Source organism: Trachymyrmex cornetzi, unplaced genomic scaffold, assembly GCF_001594075.2.
Source record: "Trachymyrmex cornetzi isolate Tcor2-1 unplaced genomic scaffold, Tcor1.1 scaffold316, whole genome shotgun sequence".
NCBI classification, from domain to species: Eukaryota; Metazoa; Arthropoda; class Insecta; order Hymenoptera; family Formicidae; genus Trachymyrmex; species Trachymyrmex cornetzi.
This window is the reverse complement of record NW_017297858.1, coordinates 596,279-615,856: the sequence shown is the minus strand read 5'-3', so window position 1 is coordinate 615,856 and position 19,578 is coordinate 596,279. Positions and strand designations below refer to the sequence as shown.

Below are 19,578 nucleotides of genomic sequence, written 5' to 3'. Positions count from 1 at the left end.
ATTTTAAATTAATTTTTACTCCAGTCATTTTATACGTAGCCATATAAGAGACCAAAGCTCAGTTTATGTTCACACATATAATATAAGTTAACGAAAGCATAATTAATGTGTTGCAGGGTACGGAAGAAGAGTGCCGACATGTCGGCGTTGAACGCCGCGCTTTGTAGAAGCGGGATAATCCTCTGGCTGGCCGTCGTCCTACTGCTTGCGTCACGATCCACGCATTCTGGTGAGTTTTTGCAGAAATACCTCGGTGTACTTGTAGCTCCCTTTCTTTCGTCTGACTTCAACGCCTTGGACACGCTTGAGCCGCCGTACAAAACGTGAGTCATTTATTTGATAGAGAGACCGTGAACGCGCGGACTCCCACGAGGAAATAAGAGGTAGACGGGCAAGAAATATTTTCGCTCGCCCGAGAAGACGCGATCGGATTATTTCTGCTTGTGGCTTGCTCGAAGTTAGATTGTACTCCACCGGATCGTCCATAAATGCCGTCCATAAATGTAGCAAAATATGCTGGAATCGTAACGAAAAAAAAATTTTGTTTCCACGTGGATGTTGTGTTTACTCTTTTTACACTCTGCGGAATACAGGCAAGAAGTTGAATATTGCAGTAATAGAGACCGAAGAGAAAGAGAGAGTAGAAGTAATCTCGAATGAAGATGAGAAAAGTCTTTCGTAACTCGAGCATGTTTTATTGCATTTACGATGGAAGAACTGGTTTTTTGAAAGGCAAAAGAAGAGTAATTCTATTAAAGCACTATAGATATATAGAATCTCGAGTCGGTGTGGATTTTTTGAAGAGATTAGAATAGTGGTGCGATAGAAAGCTTGAAATCGGGCGTGAACGCGCGTACGTCTTGTATTGAAATTAATTTCTGAAAATTAGAGCCGAGAGATGAGACGACATTACTTCCGTGACCGTCTTTCTTGTACCGTCTGTGACTAACGCAGAGTTGGCCAGCCAATGTTTGAATGAGCGAGCCACGTTCTGTCAGGCCGTCGAACCTATCCGCGTGTCTCCCTTCCTCTCTGCCAACGGGGAGAGCATTACCTCATAATGCTCACCTCTGGCATCGGTCGTGTCGAGGCCCAAGGTGCTTTCCCATGGACCTGGCACACCATATTCGTTCTTCGACCACTCTCGGGTCGCCTTCTTCCTATCGTGCACCTCGTTCCGCGAAGTTTCGCCAACTTCTTCCCTTTACGTCGAGCTGGTTTAAAACGGTATGCCTGGACCTATCGAGTCCCGATAGGTTATCCTGGTACCGAAGACGATCCAGTTAAAACGGGGCCTCCAATTGTCATCGCTCGTGTCATGAATTATTTCCGGGAGAGGAAAAACGGCGAGAGATTTACGCCGCAATAATATTACCGCAGAAAAAAAAGTGCGCTTCAGAATATCGATAGAAAAAGGATTCGTCATTCCCGTAATTCGTTATTCGAGAAAGTAATTTCACATCTTGTGGTCAAGAGGCCGCAAAGAAAACGAACCTATTTCGCACAGGCGCTCACGACGATCGATCGATCGATCAGGAGCGTGTTCTCGGAAAAGCATGATACTATGAACACGACGACGTGCAAAAACGCTGCATCGTCAATGAAGGCTTATTGAAGATGCGTCAGTTTTGCCTCTCCCCTTCATCAATCGGTCGTCGGTGTTTCAACGAAGAGCAGGTGTGGTTAAACGGACGGGATCGATTGAATTCCGCGACTCACCCGGCGTGTCTTCACTTCGCTCTTCTTTTTTTTTTCTCCCCCTCGAGAATCGCTAGGTGATTCTGTGACTCTCTATCGCATGCACGCTCTTTTTGTTCCTTCGAGCTTTCCTCGAGCGAGCAGCAAGGACGATCAAGATCGACGCGTTCGATCTCCGGTAATCCATCAGACGGCGGACAAGTTTTACTGGATTATGTATCTTCCTTGAGGCGCAATGGGTATTGGCGAGATACTTGCATTGAAAGGAAATCAGCAATATCGCCAACTTCGAGAGAGGCAACAGGTTTTCATTATAAAAAAGTGTTTACCTGTCATGTTATATTACCACGCGCGTAGCAATATAACTTTCTTTTCAGGTTTCGAGATTATCAGAATTACTTGATGTGTATCAGATTGCATTACGGTAAAAAATTACGAATGAGATTCATGCCTTGCGATTTGTTGCGCAAATTGTTACATATTTGCGTGATTGTAATATCGCTCCCTTACTTTAAAAGTGATACAATTCAAAAAATTACATTTCTCAGAAAAGAGAAAACTATTTTTTAACTTGAAAAAAAAATTATTGACTAAATAAATAATATTGGTAAAAAGAATACCTATATTTTTTACATGCAGATCAAATATTCCTGTAATTTTTATAATTCTTAAATACCACTCTATATTTGAGTTGTAATAAATTTTTTAAACCATCCTTTTTGAATTGTGTCAATTTTTACGATTTTTTGATAAATTTAAGATAATTTACTTTTGATAATTGATAAAATAATGTTTACCAAACTCATTCATAATAATAACTCGAAAATTATGTTTTTGAGTTATGCCACCTTTAAAGTAAAGGAGTGATATCATTATTACGCGCGATCGGAAATATGACAGTAATAAATATCGCATATCTCTGACATTATAGCTACATATATATATATACATATACATATATATGTATTGCATATATGTATATTTGTATATATGTATATAAATATTATCGGAATTCCGAGGCAATCGTTTATCATACTTGGACGAGATTTATGAATGTTCGATCGGTGTGAATATGTGGCTCGTGAGTTCCATTAATTTCCCTTCCCGTCTTTTTTTTTCTCGTTTAACCACGCTGAACACGGGGAGCACGCTGTTAGCACTATTGTGTCTTTTATTCTATCTTTAACGTTCATTAAACGTAAAATAAGAATAGAATGAGGCAATAGCGCTGATAGCGCATTTCTCGAATGCACTCAAAGTTTATACAAATTATTTCTTATATCAGTGTCAAAAAAGAAAAAGAAATAACAAGAAAAAAAAAACAAGAAATACGATACGATACTCACCCGGAAGTGATCTAAGTCTAAAGTCAATAGAGGAAAAAAATTGTGTCTCGGCGCTCCTCCGTGTAGCGGTTCCTCCACGTGGCTGCATCGACGTGATGCTGCGTGAATTCTGGTCAAACCTGTAGGCCCTGAGGAGCAATCAGTCGACGTGCCCGCATCGGGATGTCACTGACCGTGTACCTCACCGTTCGCCACTTACAATCCACGTACGTCGTTTACCGGAGTCGCATCTGATCCCTAAGGCGTTCCATATTTATGCCTGATGCTTGGCAAAGTGTCGTTATCTTCGAGCATCATCAAACTCTCTCGCGACGGCGCGGAGAATCGTGATGGCACTCTACAAGCGGCATGGAGCGCATAAAAGTTCAAGATATATGTGACGTGAGACGTTGTACAGTTACACATATGCTAAATCTGCTCGCATTTCCTACGCGGGACAGAATTATATGAGTCAATTCATAAATCTATGTGAAAGACTTCTACACATTTGAGCAATTTGAATCCCTCTCATATAGCACACTTTATCCAAGAGAGACATCATGGAAATGTCTTTATAAAACATTCAAAGAATAAGGACGTCCTTTGGAGGTCTGTGCAATATGGGACCAGATTACGTGGGAATTAAATTGTGTGAATCTATCATGAAACGATCTTGGCACGAGAATAAATCAATGACGGTTTTAACCCTTGTCTCTATAACCAGGTACCCGGGTACCCATTTCGTACTTTTAAAACTGAGCTATACACGTTCAAACTTGTTTCTACGCACAAGAGAAGAGATGGGGAGGTCATAACAACCCTTTCCTACATTCACATAGAAAAATTCCTGTGTAGGTACCCCGGTTATTGAAATTATTGGTTATAGAGATTTTTGGTTATAGAGACAAGGGTTAAGGTGATTTAAATGCATTCTTGACGAGCGAGCGCGAATAAACTCTGCGCTGTCAATTTAGATGAGGAAAAGCTCTTGCGCGGTAAGAGGGTATAGAAAGGACCCGTTGTAACCGGTACGTCATAAGAGGACTCCACTCCCTCGTCCTCGCGCGCGTACTCTTTAGAGTTCTTCTCTCTTTCCCTCTCTCGTCTGGGTACCTTCTTGACTACTTACTGATTGTGAGATGGTGAGGTCACCGGCGGTCATCCGACGGTCCAACGAAAGGTATAACGGAACGCATGGGTGCAACGTCAGCGTGACACGGATTAAATCGATCGAGTTGGTCCATTTTGGGAAATAGGTGTTCCGCTTTTGTGCGAGGCATAATTTAAAGGCTACGTCTATACGGTATCGCATTCAACGTCCGCCAGATCCAATCGCACATACGAAACATTCTCGCGCAACGAAGTGAATCGCGGTTCAAAGATCTCGAGTCCCTTATCGGAAACGAGCGTTTCTTTCCCGACTTGGGAATTATTCTCATTACCGGATCTAACGGCGCGCGGACTTGCATCATAATGTAGGAAGTGGTAACGAACTCGATCCCGTGTGATTGGGAGGATATAATTTATGACTGTCCTCGAAAGGGATTCTCGAACGGGCTAGAAACAGTACGGCGTATTACGCCAGAACCGGTCGACCAGGTTTCCGCTACATTCTACCTTCCCGATACCCATGACATTGACATTAATAATCACACTGATGCAAACGAATGGCATTATTTTTCTACTCCTTTCCTGAAGTCTGAGTTTATTATTTCGATAAAATTATACGGCGAGTGGGCTGCGTAAATTCAGAATAGCTGTCTTTCACGCGGGACTTTACCGAAAAAAATTCCGTCATGACGAGTCTTTCATCTCACGTACGCATACGCGCACACACACACACACACACACACACACAAAGAAACGAAATTATTCCATCATCTTTTTCATCAGTGTACGAAGAGGTCGTCTTGGTGAGAGCGCGACGGAGGTAACCGCGACCTTGGAGAATGCGTAATGCAGAATTTTGTGCACGCAATACGCCAGGGGCTGGCTGCGGTGCCAGGTGTTCATCGGAGCGTGCGCGGTTGATGGTAATGAACTTTCGCGAGGCAAGGCCGCCGGGAATGATTTCATAACCGAGCTCAACAGCCCCGTGTTCTCCTGTTCTCTCATCTCTGCAGTGTGTAATAGCATTGTTCGCGCGCGCGTACGCGCCCATACGCGGAGAAAGGGACGGGGATCGGATCGCGATGCGTTGCGGGAGGAATCGAGAGAGTCGCCCTCAAAGCGAGAGCAAGACAATTGCGAGAGGGGAAACGACACCGGAGAGGAAACAGGAGGACTCGGCGGTACGTTGACTTACATAATGATTCCTCGCGATTCCTTGTGATATACGTAACCTGAATGCTTGTGCGCGCGCGCGTGCGTATATACAGGGTGGATACTTACAAGTAACACTAGGGAAGTGATAATCACCGATTATTCTGTAACTGCGCATATAAGTAGTTCCTTAGAAACTATTTGACACGTGATTTTTTGTTTTTCCCCAAAAACGGTTTTTGGGGTAAAAATCACCCTTGCAAGTTTTGGGGTGAGTTAAAATATTATATTATTTTATTATATAATAGTATTTGTAGGATTTCTATGAAACTTGGTATCTAAGGGTTTTTAGTGCCGCAGATATAGAATTTGAAGTCAGCTTTTGAAAATTCAAAATGGCGGATCTAATATGGCGGATAAATTTTCTAATTTTTTCAGGATTTTTATGAAACTTGGTATTTTAAGGGCTTTTCGAGCCGCTTCTTAAGAATCTAAAGTCAAATATCGAAAACTCAAAATGGCAGATCCGATATGGGGGACAAATTTATAACATAACACAATTTATAACATGACACAAGTCGAGTCTTAACTTCTTCATTATGCATTATGAAATTTGAAATGCGTTTTATAGCCACCATTCAAAAATTAAAAAAAAAATTCATTGTGATTTTTAATCAACGTCCAAAAAATCAAGTAGACATGCATTTTTCATGAAAAACCCCATGATTTTTCACACATTTGTCCCCCATATCGGATCTGCCATTTTGAGTTTTCGATATTTGACTTTAGATTCTTAATAAGCGGCTCGAAAAGCCCTTAAAATACCAAGTTTCATAAAAATCCTGAAAATAGAAAATTCATCCGCCATATTAGATCCGCCATTTTGAATTTTCAAAAGCTGACTTCTTATTATATAATAAAATAATATAATATTTTAACTCACCCCAAAACTTGCAAGGGTGATTTTTACCCCAAAAACCGTTTTTGGGGAAAAACAAAAAATCACGTGTCAAATAGTTTCTAAGGAACTACTTATATGCGCAGTTACAGAATAATCGGTGATTATCACTTCCCTAGTGTTACTTGTAAGTACTCTAATGCTCAATTTTTTCATTTTTAGATAATTTGCGGATAACCTTATTCAGGAGACATCTCCATTGTATTCTGGGAGATATCTCTTGGATAAAGTTGTCCAGAGGTGAAGAAATTGGGCATAACAGATTAAGGGATGATTTCCCACACAAATTCAAGACGAAAGCTTCATACGATTATATATCTAAAATGGTTGTTTTCAAAGATACAGCGTGTCAAAATTGAAGGAGAAATTGTTTTTTCCAAAAATTTCGAAAACTTGTGTTATTTTTGTCAAACTTTAAACATACAAAGTTTTATCAAAACAATCCGAATGTTTTTGAAATTTTTGAAAAAATGATTTTTTTTCAACTTTGACACATCCTGTATTTTTTTAAACTAAGCTATTCGCATATATGAAGTTTTTGTCTTAAATTTATGTAAGGATTAATCATTTCTTAAAATCTTTTAGAGTACTTAATATCCACCCTGTATAACCGCGATCTTCGATTACGAGCGAGGAGGCCGAAGAACGCATAAATCTCGCGCGCGGAAATTATATTCGAGGGAAGATGCGTTTATTGTTGATACCGATAAACTCCCACATTGCCCTTTTTCTATGCGACCAAGATTGATTTAGAGTCTGCGTTCCGCGTACATCGAGAGAGGTCTGCCTTAGAGCGTACCTCAGCCGATGCACTTCCTAGCGGCTTTGTAAGACGTGTTTTATTCGGAACTGCATTTTTGTATCCGAAGAACGGAACATTATCTTGCTGCGTGAGATTTATTGGACGACTCTCTCTCTCACTGCGCTTCTTTCGAGAGGTAATTCGCAATTCGTGCCTTTCGATTTCGAAGGGATAAGAAACAAGTATCAAAAGCAGATCGACGATCGAAATCATTGTGCTTCATCATCGTGCAATTCTCCGTTATTATACTTGAAATTTTTTATCATGTCACGATTTTTTGTCAGCATCTCCCGGTCATACTCAATGTTTGTCCCGTTAGTCCGTCGACGGTAATTTATCGTTTATGAGTGAAAAAATGAAGAAAATGCTTGCTCGCAACAAAAAGCTGTCTTTCGGTTTTTAGTGTGTATCGTCGTAAAACTCGACGGAAAGAATCATACGACTCGTTCAAAAGATGTAACAATTTCAGTAAAGTGTACCGCAGGAAATAATCGAATTGGTGATGATTACAACGAACATTTCTTTTCCTCTCAATTTTCTATTACGGTACTCTCAGCTATCCGATAAGTTTCTTTTATTCAGTCCAATCGCCTCATTACGCATTTAATTATCGCGAGTATGCATACCGGTGTTCGTACATTGAATGATCACATTATGTCGTTGCAGTTAAGCGGTCGCATAATGAAGATCACGTACAGAGATTACAATCGTGTACACGAAGTCTCGACACCTTGACCGTGGTCTCCACGATGGGAGGTGCGACGTAATAATTTAGTCTGACCATTGTGCGAGACAAGAATCGTCTCGGTAGGCCACGCGTACGTGATGGGTTCGTATAACGTGGAGGCACGCGGCTCGGGCACCGACTCGCTCGTGGGACTGACGAGACACGGCCAAGTCTCCATTCAACCATCGTTGTGCTTCTCAGTACAGTTCAGTTCATTGGAAATCACTTGCATCGCGGAATACTAAGGGCTCAGACACAATGAAAGGAATAAGGAACAAGGAATAACAGATACCAACTTATCAGAAACCGGGTATTCCGATGTATTTAGTTTCTGGTAGATTAAAATCTGTTCCTTATTCCTTATTCATTTCATTGAGTCTAATAAGTCTTCTAATTCTCGAATATCACAAAACTCATTTCTAAAGATATATTAATAGATGGCAAGTTTTTAGAGAAGATGTATGTATTACATAAAGTTTATGTCGATATCTAATCTCAAAAATACATTAATAAATTTTAATAAGATAATGGTATCATTTGTTTACGCGCTTGATAAGTCAATTATCTTTTACAAAGATTTGAACGTTATGGTTTTATCCGTATTTTTTTTATACATTCCACGGATGTAATTTGAAATTTTGGAACCTTTCGTATAATATATTGTAAAATTAAATACTACTTTGAAGATGAAAAAGCAAGAAATAAAAGAAGGACAAAACGGCGAAAGAAGGTTCATTGTGCGATTTCTCAATAAAAACATCTTTCATGATTGTGTATACCTTGGAAGAGTGTCCTGTCACGTTTCAGGAACAATTGAAGTCCTGCGCGCGACATTCCAATTTCAAAAAAGAAATTGCGGAAGCCTGTAGTCGCGTAAGCGTAAAGAAAGAATAGGCTTGTAAAGGGAGATACGCGATTGTTATATGCGAATATCCGCGTGGATTGCACACGAGAGGAAGAACCAAATGGAATTCACTATTCCGTGAACACTCACCATGCAACTCGTACGACTGGGGCGAGGGTGTTAACGAGAATTCGCCCACGTGTGTTCGCGCCATATGACGCTTCCACTCGTTCCGTTGTTAAGCCCCGGTACACCCTCGAGAGACGACGAATGCGTCCCGCCAGTAATTACTATGATAAACTGCACGCGGGAGACGCATTGACGTCCACCCCTGCAAATTTCACCGAGCTTATTCGGCAATCCCGTTTTATGCTTTTCATTAACTTCACGTACACGCCTGCGCCTGTACCTGTCACGACGCACTCGATCGCGTAGCACTAACAGTCATGTTTCTTTGATTGCAGCACCGGTATATGACCAGGATACCACACAGATCGCAGAGTACGATGGAGGTATGTATATCACGCTTGCTTTTATTGCATCTAATCAATCGTCATGTGCGTCAACAACGTGACATTAATTGTATCGTAGTTTAAGAAGCCGCACACGTTGTACTTTAATTCAATAAATCAAAGGATTAAAAGAAATTTATTACAAACGATTTCTATGTAACATATCATAAAATAAAAATTTTTCTAAATTTTTCTGAATTAAATTTATTTGTTGCATCTCGCGAAGAATGTAATAATACTGTTGAATATAAAAATAACAATATAATTACGATGTTATATATAGAGATTTTCGTATTTATTATATATATGAAATTATTTCTCTAGCCACCCCTGGATGTTACTTCAACTACCAGCGGTATCAAGAAGGCGATAGGATCATGACAAGTGAACCATGTCTAAACTGCACGTGCCACAACCGAATGTTGATGTGCTACTTGAAGGTCTGTCCCTTCACGAAAGCGATCGGTCAGGATTGCACGGTGGAGAAACGTCCGGATCAATGTTGCCCTGTGATCACTTGTCCGGAAGTACCGGTTCAACTATTGACATCAACAACAAGTGCACCGGATTCCACGGAAATCGGATTCCATGACAATTATGGCTGCCATGTCGACGAAAGGTTTTATGCAGACGGCGCTATGCTGCCGTTGGATCATCACAATCCTTGCGAGCTTTGCTATTGCATTAGAAATAGAACCACTTGCGTCATGCAAGAGTGTACTTTACAAGTGGCTGGATGTAAACCTGTCTATCAACCGGGTGTATGTTGTCCGATCAAGTACAATTGCGGTAAGTAATTGCGTTGTCTTGTAATATCTTGGTATTATTTCATACTGAAAAATGCCTACAATTATTGATTCTTTGTACAGAATACGATGAGGAATCTAGCACTACGGTTGGTCCAACTCCCGGTCTCATCATGACCACAACGCTACCTCCTGGCATATTACCTCAATGTTATTACGAAGGTAAAGTTTACGAAGACGGTGATTTGATTTACTCCACTCAGCCTTGTCAGCATTGCTATTGCTTCCGAGGCGAGATCGCTTGCGCTGTGCAAAATTGTGGAACGCCGATGCAAGAGCATGGAAAGAATTGCACGGCCTTACCGCCGCCAGAAGGAGAATGTTGTCCAACCATATATGAGTGTGGTAAGTAATTTCACATAATAATAATAACAATATATTATGTAATTAAACAATCTAAGAAGCGTTATTACTAAATAAACATTACGCATTAAAGACTCGTATGTACTTATTACAGAAGAAGGAATCACTACAGTACGAGATGAAGGTGAAGAACAGTTTTCGGAACAAGTACCACATGGTCAAGTGACTGAATCTCCTATACTGATTGACCAGGAAGATCAACAAACGAAGGGCGAACAACCTCAGGAAGAGGTATTCCCAGGTATCGACAATAATATACCGTATGCTCAGGAAGAAGAAGAAGATAAAACTGTTCAAGGAACTATCGAACACATTACCCAGGGACATATTCCATCTACCGAAAAACCTGAAGAAGAAACCGCAACACTGCCGACAGAAAAGATAGAAACTACTACTGCTGAGAAAGAAGTTACTCCTTCTCACGAACATGTTACCGAAACTTCTCCTGAGATAACATCGGAAAAGATAGAGATAATATCGGAAGTGCCCTCTGAAACAGAAGCAACAAAACTAGGAGCACCTACGACAGTACAAGGAACTGAAGAAAGTTTAGTTACTGAAGGACCTGCCACTGAATTACCGGAAGTTTCGTCTATCGCAGAAGGCTTGCAACCCGAAGAGAAGTTGTTAACAACAGAACACGTACCTACAGAACGTGTAAGCACAGAAGAGAATATAATTGAAGAGGAACATAGTACTCCCGCTGTCACTGAAAGGGGACAATCGATCGAACCTTCCATTAGCGAAACAACGCAAACCGAAGGTCCAATAAAAGAAGAAGAGACTACTAGCCCGCACGAAGAATTGTCAACTCAAACACAAGAAGAGATAACACAAGAAGGACAAATTGGTTCAGAAAAACCAGAGAGTTCAACTGAAGCTATTGAGAAAACAACATCGCCAATCGAAGAGCTTGGTATCAGCACTGTTTCTGAATCTATTAGCGAGCAACCAAAGGCAGATGAAGGTAAACCCGAAACTATGCCAGGTGTACTTTTAGCAACAGAAACGGAATCACCGAAAGAAGAAGAAACTGTGACTCCTGCTCATGAGGTATCCAGTACTGAACAAATCACTACTGAGAGAGAAGAGGTGTCGCATCCAACGGAAACCGCTATTACGGAACAATCAACTGAAATAAGTGGTCCTTCTAAAGAACAACCTGTTGAAGAACAGAAATCAGTAATAAGTGAAGGTGAAAAGAAACAACGACCGGAAGAGACAACATCCGAACACGCAATAATTGAAGAGCAAGCTACTGTTGGCGCTAAGAAAGAAGATGCCGGTTTGACTGAGAGCTCAGTGATTAGTGAAGAACCTCTCGTCACGGAAGTGTCACATGCAGAGGAAGAATCAACTCCGGAAATTCCAGCTCAAGGTCCAACTGGCATACCGATTCCCGAACGAAGTCCAGAACAGAAGGCAGAAGATGAGAGCGTATATCATGTGACAGAAGACTATCATGGTGTCACTCATCCGGAAATTAGTCCTGATAATCTCATAACTGAGGTTCCACAGAAAATACCTGTAACTCATCTCCCGCAGGAACAAGAGACAACGCTAGCTCCATCAGAAGAAACTGCAAAACCAATTGCAACGGAAGGTATTGAAGTATCAATGGAAGGAACGACAAAACCAATAAAAGAAGCTACAGAAATAAATCTACCAACTGAGCGTAAACCTGAAATTACTACAGTTTCTGAAGAAACACAAAGCACACCTGCTGTCACCGAAGTTCAGATTAGCACAGAATCTTCTACAGCTATTATCGCTCAAAGAATACCAGAAGAAGAAATACCTGAAAAATCTACTGTGCCAGAGGAAACAGTAAGTGAAATACCACAAACGGAAATTCAGTTAACAGAAAAGTCTCCTAGTACTGAAGAAATGCCCACAAAAGAATTTGAAGAATCTAGTGAAAGTTCTGGGGAAGTCAGTGAAAAAGAAGCGCAACCAAAGAAGGAAGAAGAAACGCAACCCCCAATCATAACAGAACCAGAAATAGCTCCCGAAATATCCACAACTATTCCAGCGGAACATTCAACAGTGCCTTCGGATCTTGAGAAAGAACATACAACAGCAGGTGAATATGTTACTACCGTCATTTCTTCTACTGAGCAATCAACGCACGTTCCGCAAGTCGAAGAGAAAGAAACTGAAATAGTTCCTATTGAAAAGGAAGAACCAATTACTGAAAAACCAGTTGAGGAACATGTTACGGAACATCTCATTACAACACCGGGCATAATTGGCGAAAAAGAAAAAGAATTACAAACTGAAGAACCTGTTTTGAAAGAAGAGCAAACCACGGAAGCGATAAAGACGATAGAAACGGAAGAAGAACGTACAACACGAGTTCCTGCAGTTGAAGAAGGAATAACTGAGCAACCCGAACAATATACAAAGAAAGCTTTGGAAGAAGCCGCTGTTACGGAAAGTCATGGTCCAGAGGAAACAGAAAGTACGAAAGCCGTGTCAACAGAAAGTACAGAACAACAAACTACTACAGTAACAGAAAAGGAACCAACTGAGGAAATTGTGGAATTAAAACCAACAGAAATTACCGGTGTCGAACAAACAGAATTGCCTGTTGAACATACCACCGAAGCAGGCAAAATTGAAGAAGAAGGTGAAGAAAAGATTTCTGTGCCTGTATCCACGGAGGAAATACAAACAGAAATTCCTGAAGTTGAAACTGAAGCCACTGAGACAACGGCGGAACCAGAAAAGAAGCAGACTGAGACTTCCATCAGTGGAATACCAAGTCAACCTCCGATTCCTTCAGATCGCAAAGAAGATCAGGAATCGATTGAACCAGAACACGAAGAGCAATTAACACAGAAACCCGAGAAAGAAATAACTGAGACGTATGAAGAACCACAGAAACCGACAGTTCTTCCCGAAGAAGAAATATCTCATATTCCATCTTCGGAAAGTACTATTACCGAATCTGTTCTGCCGGAAGAAAAACCGGTTGAGGGTAGTACAACGGAATCTGTTACTGTTGGCGAAGTTATTACGCCAGAACAGCCTGAAATATCGAGTGAACAACCGAAAGAAGTCACAACCGAACCATCCGGACAGGAGGAACAGACTCAACAGCCAATCACTGAGAAACAACCAGAAATTCATGAGAAAACAGAGATTGAAGCATCCAGTCCTGCAACTCACGAAGAATCTTCGACTCCTGAAGTTTCTACAGAATCAGTTGAAGACATAGGTGTTAGTAAGACAACCGAAACCGCGGAAAGTGAAGGTACGACAATTTCAGTATTAGTTTCTGAGGCATCAACTAAGCCGCCTGGACTTGAAGAATTTACAAAGCACGAAGTTCCTGCCGAGAAAGAATTTACACCTGCAACCGAATCTATACCTTCGGAAAAAGAACAGCCAGAAATACAAGAGCAAGCCACGCAACCATCACTAAAGGAAGAAACACCAATTAAGGAAAAAGGTGAAACGGAAAGTCCAGCTGAAATATCTACAGAAGAAGGTATAATTTCTGAAACACCTGAAGTATCGATTACCGAACAACCATTGAAGTCCGAAGAAGAAATTGTTCAAAAAATGATTACGGAGGTGCCGGAGCACGAAGAAAAAGAGATATATTCAACGGTTGTTCCAAAAGAAACAATTCAATATACAACAAGCATTCCAGAAGAAATTTCTGTAGAAGAAGAAAGTACAACAGAGTTCGCACTTCGTCCGTCGGGTATTCCAGGAGAAGGTAATTGTCTTGTTGAAGGACAATCTTATAGCAACAATTCAGCCGTTCCACCAGCAAACGCGTGTCAGACCAGTTGTCATTGTATTAGCAGTATTGTACAATGCGAACTCGTGCAATGTCCTGCCCCGCCAGCGCATCTATCGAATTGCATGCCGGTTCACACAAACGGAGAATCTTGCTGTCCAATGTATGCTTGTGATTCCACACCGACTGCTGAATTGGAATCCGACAGTCATGTAATTGAACCTCATGTTTCCGGAGAAGAAGAAATTCAGAAGACTGTTTCGCCTACGGAAATATCAAAAGAAGCTGCAACAGAATCGAGTACATTAGCTGGTGAGATTAGTACTCCGAAGTTACAACCTGTAGAAATTACTGTTCCTCCTATTACATCTGAAGAAGAAACAGCAACTGAGAAACAACAGACCACTCTCAAACCTATTGAAACGGTTTATGAACAGCCCACTACAGTTCGACAACCCATCGAGCAATATCCTGAAGAACACACTATTAGTTCGGTGTCAGAGACATCGCAAGAACCCTCCAGTCAAATACCCGAAGAACATACTGTGTCATCAATTATACCAGTAGAAACTACTGAAAGCAAAATTAGCGAGGAAGGCACAACAGAATCAGCAGGTTTGACTGAACAACCACAGGAAGAGATTGGACAAAAACAGATTCCTACTATTGGCGAAGCAATTACTTCCACGCAGGTACCTGCCGAACAGGAATCTCACAGCACTGAAGAACCTATTACGGTTCCTAGTTTGACAGAAGAGAAAGAGACTTCTGTTCCTGTCGAAGTAGAAGAAAGTTCAATACCTATTGAGAAAGAACAAGAAGTTACAACTACAGCAGCTAGTAAAGCTGAAGAAACTAGTATACCGACCAAAGAACAGGAAAAACCCACCGAAGAAGAAGGTATTGAACAACAATCTACATTTAAACCAATTGAAAAAGAACAACCCGAAGAAGAAAAAGTTTCATTAAAACCAATTTCTGAGGAACCTGTTACCATCGAAGAACAGGAAACATCTACGAAATCGGAAGAAATTTTAACGGAGAAACCAGGTATTCAAGAGGAACAAAGTACTTCAGTTCCTGAAATACAATCAACGACTGAGCATAAGCCCGAGAGTGAAATTGAAAAGGAAAAAGAGCACGAGACAGTTACATCAACTGAAACTGCTCAAACCGAGGAACCAGAAAGTCAAACAAAATTGCCTCCAAGCGAAATTGAAACACAGGAGCCAATTATACCTACTGCTGAATCGACGACATTGATACATGATCATACCATAAGTGAGGAGACGTCAACAAAGGAATACACAACTATAAAATCTGTAGAAATTTCTACTGAAAAAAGCACAAAGACGGAGCTGAAAATTACAACTCAAACTCCTACAACTGAAGAAGAACATGTTACTGTTGCTATCTTGCCTGAAACAGAAACGCCTATCGAGGGAACTACTAAACTAGTCGAAGAATCTACTCCTAAAGTTTCCCATGAAGAAACATTACCTGAAACAACAGAAAGTGCAATAGAAAAGGAAATTACAGAATATCCTGAAAAACAAACAGAACCATCAATTATAGAGCACGAAGAAGAACCGTCAACTACAAAATTGCTCGAGGAAAAGCCATCGGAAACTGAATCTTCAGTTATTAGCGAGGAACCAACTGAACCTACTGAAGAACACGAGAAACCTACTGAAACTAGCGTCGCTCAGGAACCAGGAAGTACGCAAGTCTCCGTTGAGAAGCATCCAGAAACTACACCCGAAATTGAATCTCATACGCCCGAATTACCTGCCGAAGAGCATACTGAGGAAATATCCACGACATCTGCATCTGTAGAAGAAAAAGCTGGCGAGCAATCTACTACACCGATCGTAAAGGAAACTGAGCCTAGTTTGAGTGAAGAGGGAACTGAACAGCCTGTTATTTCGGAATCCGAAACACCAGTTGCAGAAGAGGAACACGTCACCGTTCCGATTGTAGAGCAAACTTCAAAATCTGAGTATCCTATCGAGGAACAGACTGTTACTTCTCCCAGCGAAGAAAAGATAACGGAAGGCGTTTCGACAGAAGTTATACCAGTAACGAGTCAAGAGGAACAGATAACTGAAAAGACAATAGAAAGTGTTAAACCAGAAACACAGTTGCCTGATTTAGCGGAGGAACATACTGTTGTTCCTGAAATTTATAAAAAAGACGAAGAACAGAAACCTGAAATTGGAACAACGGAAGAACCTGGTAAAGAGTACCAACCAACTACGGTTCCAGAATTAATAGGTGCAGGTGAGAAAGAAACGGAAGAAGCTGTTAAAGAGGAAGCTGTGACATCTAGTACTATAGAAGAGCATACCACACAAAAGGAAATTGAATCAGTTGTAAAAACACATGAAACAACAATTATTCCAAAAGAACAGAAGCCGGAAGAAGAAGGTCAAGTTACCGAAGCTTATTTACCGGGCCATCCAGTGAGTGAAGAAGCGACAACCGTGACAAGTTTGGCACCCGAAGAATATTCAATTGAACCGGTAAAGACAGAAGAACAAAGTACTCATGAACCTGAATATCAGACAACGCTATCTACCGCAGAAGTATCGCAGCCAGTGACCGAAATTAGCGAAGTGGAGAAACTTCCACCCGAAGAAGAAACTGTTACAGCTGAAAGTACAGAGAAGCCAGAAGAACCTGTCACCAAACTTGAAATGAGTTCAACCGAAAAGCCTGGGGAAATTCCATTTGAAACGGAAAAGCCTGAGGAAATTCCACTTGAAACGGAAAAACCTGAGGAAATTCCACTTGAAACGGAAAAGCCTGAGGAAATTCCATTTGAAACGGAAAAGCCGATTGAACCCGAACGAGAAACAGAACCTCCCGAACAAGGTGAAACTACTACAAAAGCAATTGAAAGCGCAGTAACCAAAGAAATATTACCAGAAGAAGCGGTTTCAGTAGAAGTGACTCCAAAAGTTGAAGAGAAACCGACAGAAGCTTCTACAGCAGGAGAAGAAGAGGAAGTACATTCTACCCAATCCACAGAAACTACTTCTGTTTATAAGGAAGAACAACCGTCGATAACTAAATTAGAGCCTACTGAAAGGCCTCTTCCTTCTGAGGAAGTAACCCCTGCTGGAGAAATTCAGCCTACCCAACCTGAAGAAAGCGAGGAAGCCCATCCAACTGTATCCGAAGAGGGTATAACCGAAGAACCTCAGTTTACTACGGAACATGCGCCCGAAGCACCTGTTACGACAAAAACAGAAGAGCACCCGGAAGTAGAAGAAGGACCAGAAACTATTGTGACTGAAAGTCCAATCAAGGTTTCTAGCGTGAAACCAACTGAATTACCTGAAGAAACAACTACCGTCGGACCAGAAGTAGTATCAGAAGTACCCGAATCTCAAATTCCGATAAAAGAAGAAGGTCCGCAACCGGAAACGCCGGTTGAAGAACCTGTCACAAAAACACAACCGATAACCACGGAAATATCAACTGGAGAAATTACAGAAGAGATTCCTGAAGAAGAACCCATTCATCCGCAAGAAGGTGAAGAGCAGACTCACATTGACCACTTCCCGGAGGCTACCGTGAAACCAGAAACTGATTATGGTTTCCATGAACAACGGCCAGCGACTACTCCTCATATTCCAGAATATCCTGATCAAAGCGGAATATCGGGTGAAGACAATTCTCACTTCCCCCTACCCGGCTATCCGAATCCCGACGACGACTATGGCGAGGATGACTATGGAGGACCGGGCACTTGTCGATATGGCGGCAAGGTTTACGTTTCGGCACAACAGATACCGAGAGACGACCCGTGCGACTTCTGTTTCTGCTTCAGGAGTGACATCATCTGTCTCCAACAAAGTTGTCCACCGCCTATTCCAGGCTGCCATGAGGAACCGATCAGCGGTTTCTGCTGTCCCAGATACGAGTGTCCCGTATCAATGGCTACGGCTCTTAACTTGACCACTACCACTACTACAACCACGACCACGTTACCACCACACTTTCCCGCGCACGCTTATAAAGGAGCCGCGAGGCGAAGCGGTTGTCAACTTAATGGCCATGCCTATCGAGTGGGAGAAGTCATTAAGTCAGCGTCTAATCCTTGCCTTCGTTGCATGTAAGTAATTAATTAATTTGTAAAAAAATACATATCTTTTTATATTCTCTACCTCTCTGTAAATCGTTTTTAACTATATGTGCATTATTTTTGAAAAAAAAAAAAAAAAATACTTAACGTGACTTATTACAAAATTTTAGTTGCGGAAATGATGGTAAAATGAAATGCGATCCGCAAGTATGTAGTCCGGAACCAATGCTGAGGCAAATGATAGCTGCGACTACAGATGCCAAAAGAAGGAGATGAGCCGCCGAGTTGGATCGAGGGATTCATCTTTACAAAGAAGCATATATGAGGGCGAAAAAGTCGACAGCAGGAAAAAATTCAGTGTTGTATAAAAGTGAATGAAAATTATTCTAAACTACCTAAACATCGCGCGAAACACAGACAATAGTGTGCTTCGACGATTACGAACTGAGTGGCCAAAACGTAAACGTTTATATTAATAATATTATATTATGTTATATATAAATAAAAGAAAAAGAGCAACGGAGAAAGAAAGAGAGAGAAAGAGTGGAGGAGGGGAGGAGGCATACTGATTGGAGTATCATAGGAGATTAATTGTGTATTGAGGCGTGTTATCGGTGCTAATATGCGAATATGAAAGGAGGAAGCTAGGCAGCATGGATATAGAAAATATAGACAAAAAAGAAGAAAAAAAGAAAAAAATTTGTCGTGTAACGAACATAATTCCGCGTTCTGTCTCGCGTGGGATATTTTATATATGCCCTAAAAAGACAAAAAAGAGAGGAAATTACTGAACGTACGAGACTTATGACTGTGCCTTTGTCAGTGTCGAATATCAACGGCACTGGTTTCGTTTCGGCAACGAGCGCCGTCCGCAGCCACGGTCATCGTCGTCGGTATTAAAAAAAAAAAGGAAACACGAAAAGAGAGAGTTGCGATCATAACTCGTGATAGGGAGGAAAAAAAGAAGAAAAAAAATGCAATGAATGCATTTTGTACGACAAACAAGAAACGAATAAAAAGATAAAAGGAAGAAAATAGAATCGAAAGAAGAATTCAATACGCCGGCCGAATGGGTCGTGCAATGATACTGAATTAGCGAAGGAGAATCGTACGAAGGATACCTCAATTCGCAAATTGTTTAGCTAGTTAGAAGCTTTTTTAACATTTTTTCTACACAAACTATACGTCCATGGTATCCCTCCTACGATTATAACGTCGTAAATTGAAAAATATGGGGAAGAAACGAGACCACGATATTCGGCGTATCCTTACTGCTCTTACGGTGTCACTGCGACAATCTTAAGCGACGATGATATATGTCATTTGCTACGCGATCGAGCGTGTTCTGGATCGTTTATTCGGCTGCTACGTGTGTCCCAAACGACCGGGTCACATTATTCAAGTTTGCTGACGTTCATGCGCACTCGGACACGATCGAGA

The 19,578-nt window shown here is 41.2% G+C and overlaps 1 protein-coding gene across 3 annotated transcripts in view; it reads left to right on the top strand.

The window, feature by feature from the left end:
- LOC108762683 (titin) overlaps positions 1-19,131 on the top strand; it is a 42,878-nt gene extending 23,747 nt beyond the window's left edge. The window contains exons 2-8 of one of the 3 annotated variants that reach the window (XM_018509795.1): positions 117-229; positions 9,081-9,128; positions 9,453-9,917; positions 9,998-10,279; positions 10,392-16,589; positions 16,902-18,168; positions 18,309-19,131. In XM_018509795.1, coding sequence (XP_018365297.1) covers positions 139-229; positions 9,081-9,128; positions 9,453-9,917; positions 9,998-10,279; positions 10,392-16,589; positions 16,902-18,168; positions 18,309-18,414 — 8,457 coding nt within the window. In that variant the 5' untranslated portion in view covers positions 117-138 and the 3' untranslated portion in view covers positions 18,415-19,131. Of the gene's footprint in view, positions 1-116; positions 230-9,080; positions 9,129-9,452; positions 9,918-9,997; positions 10,280-10,391; positions 18,169-18,308 lie in introns of all 3 variants that reach the window. The other 2 variants (XM_018509794.1, XM_018509793.1) reach the window with 2 other exon arrangements.
- The last annotated feature ends 447 nt before the right edge of the window (positions 19,132-19,578 follow it).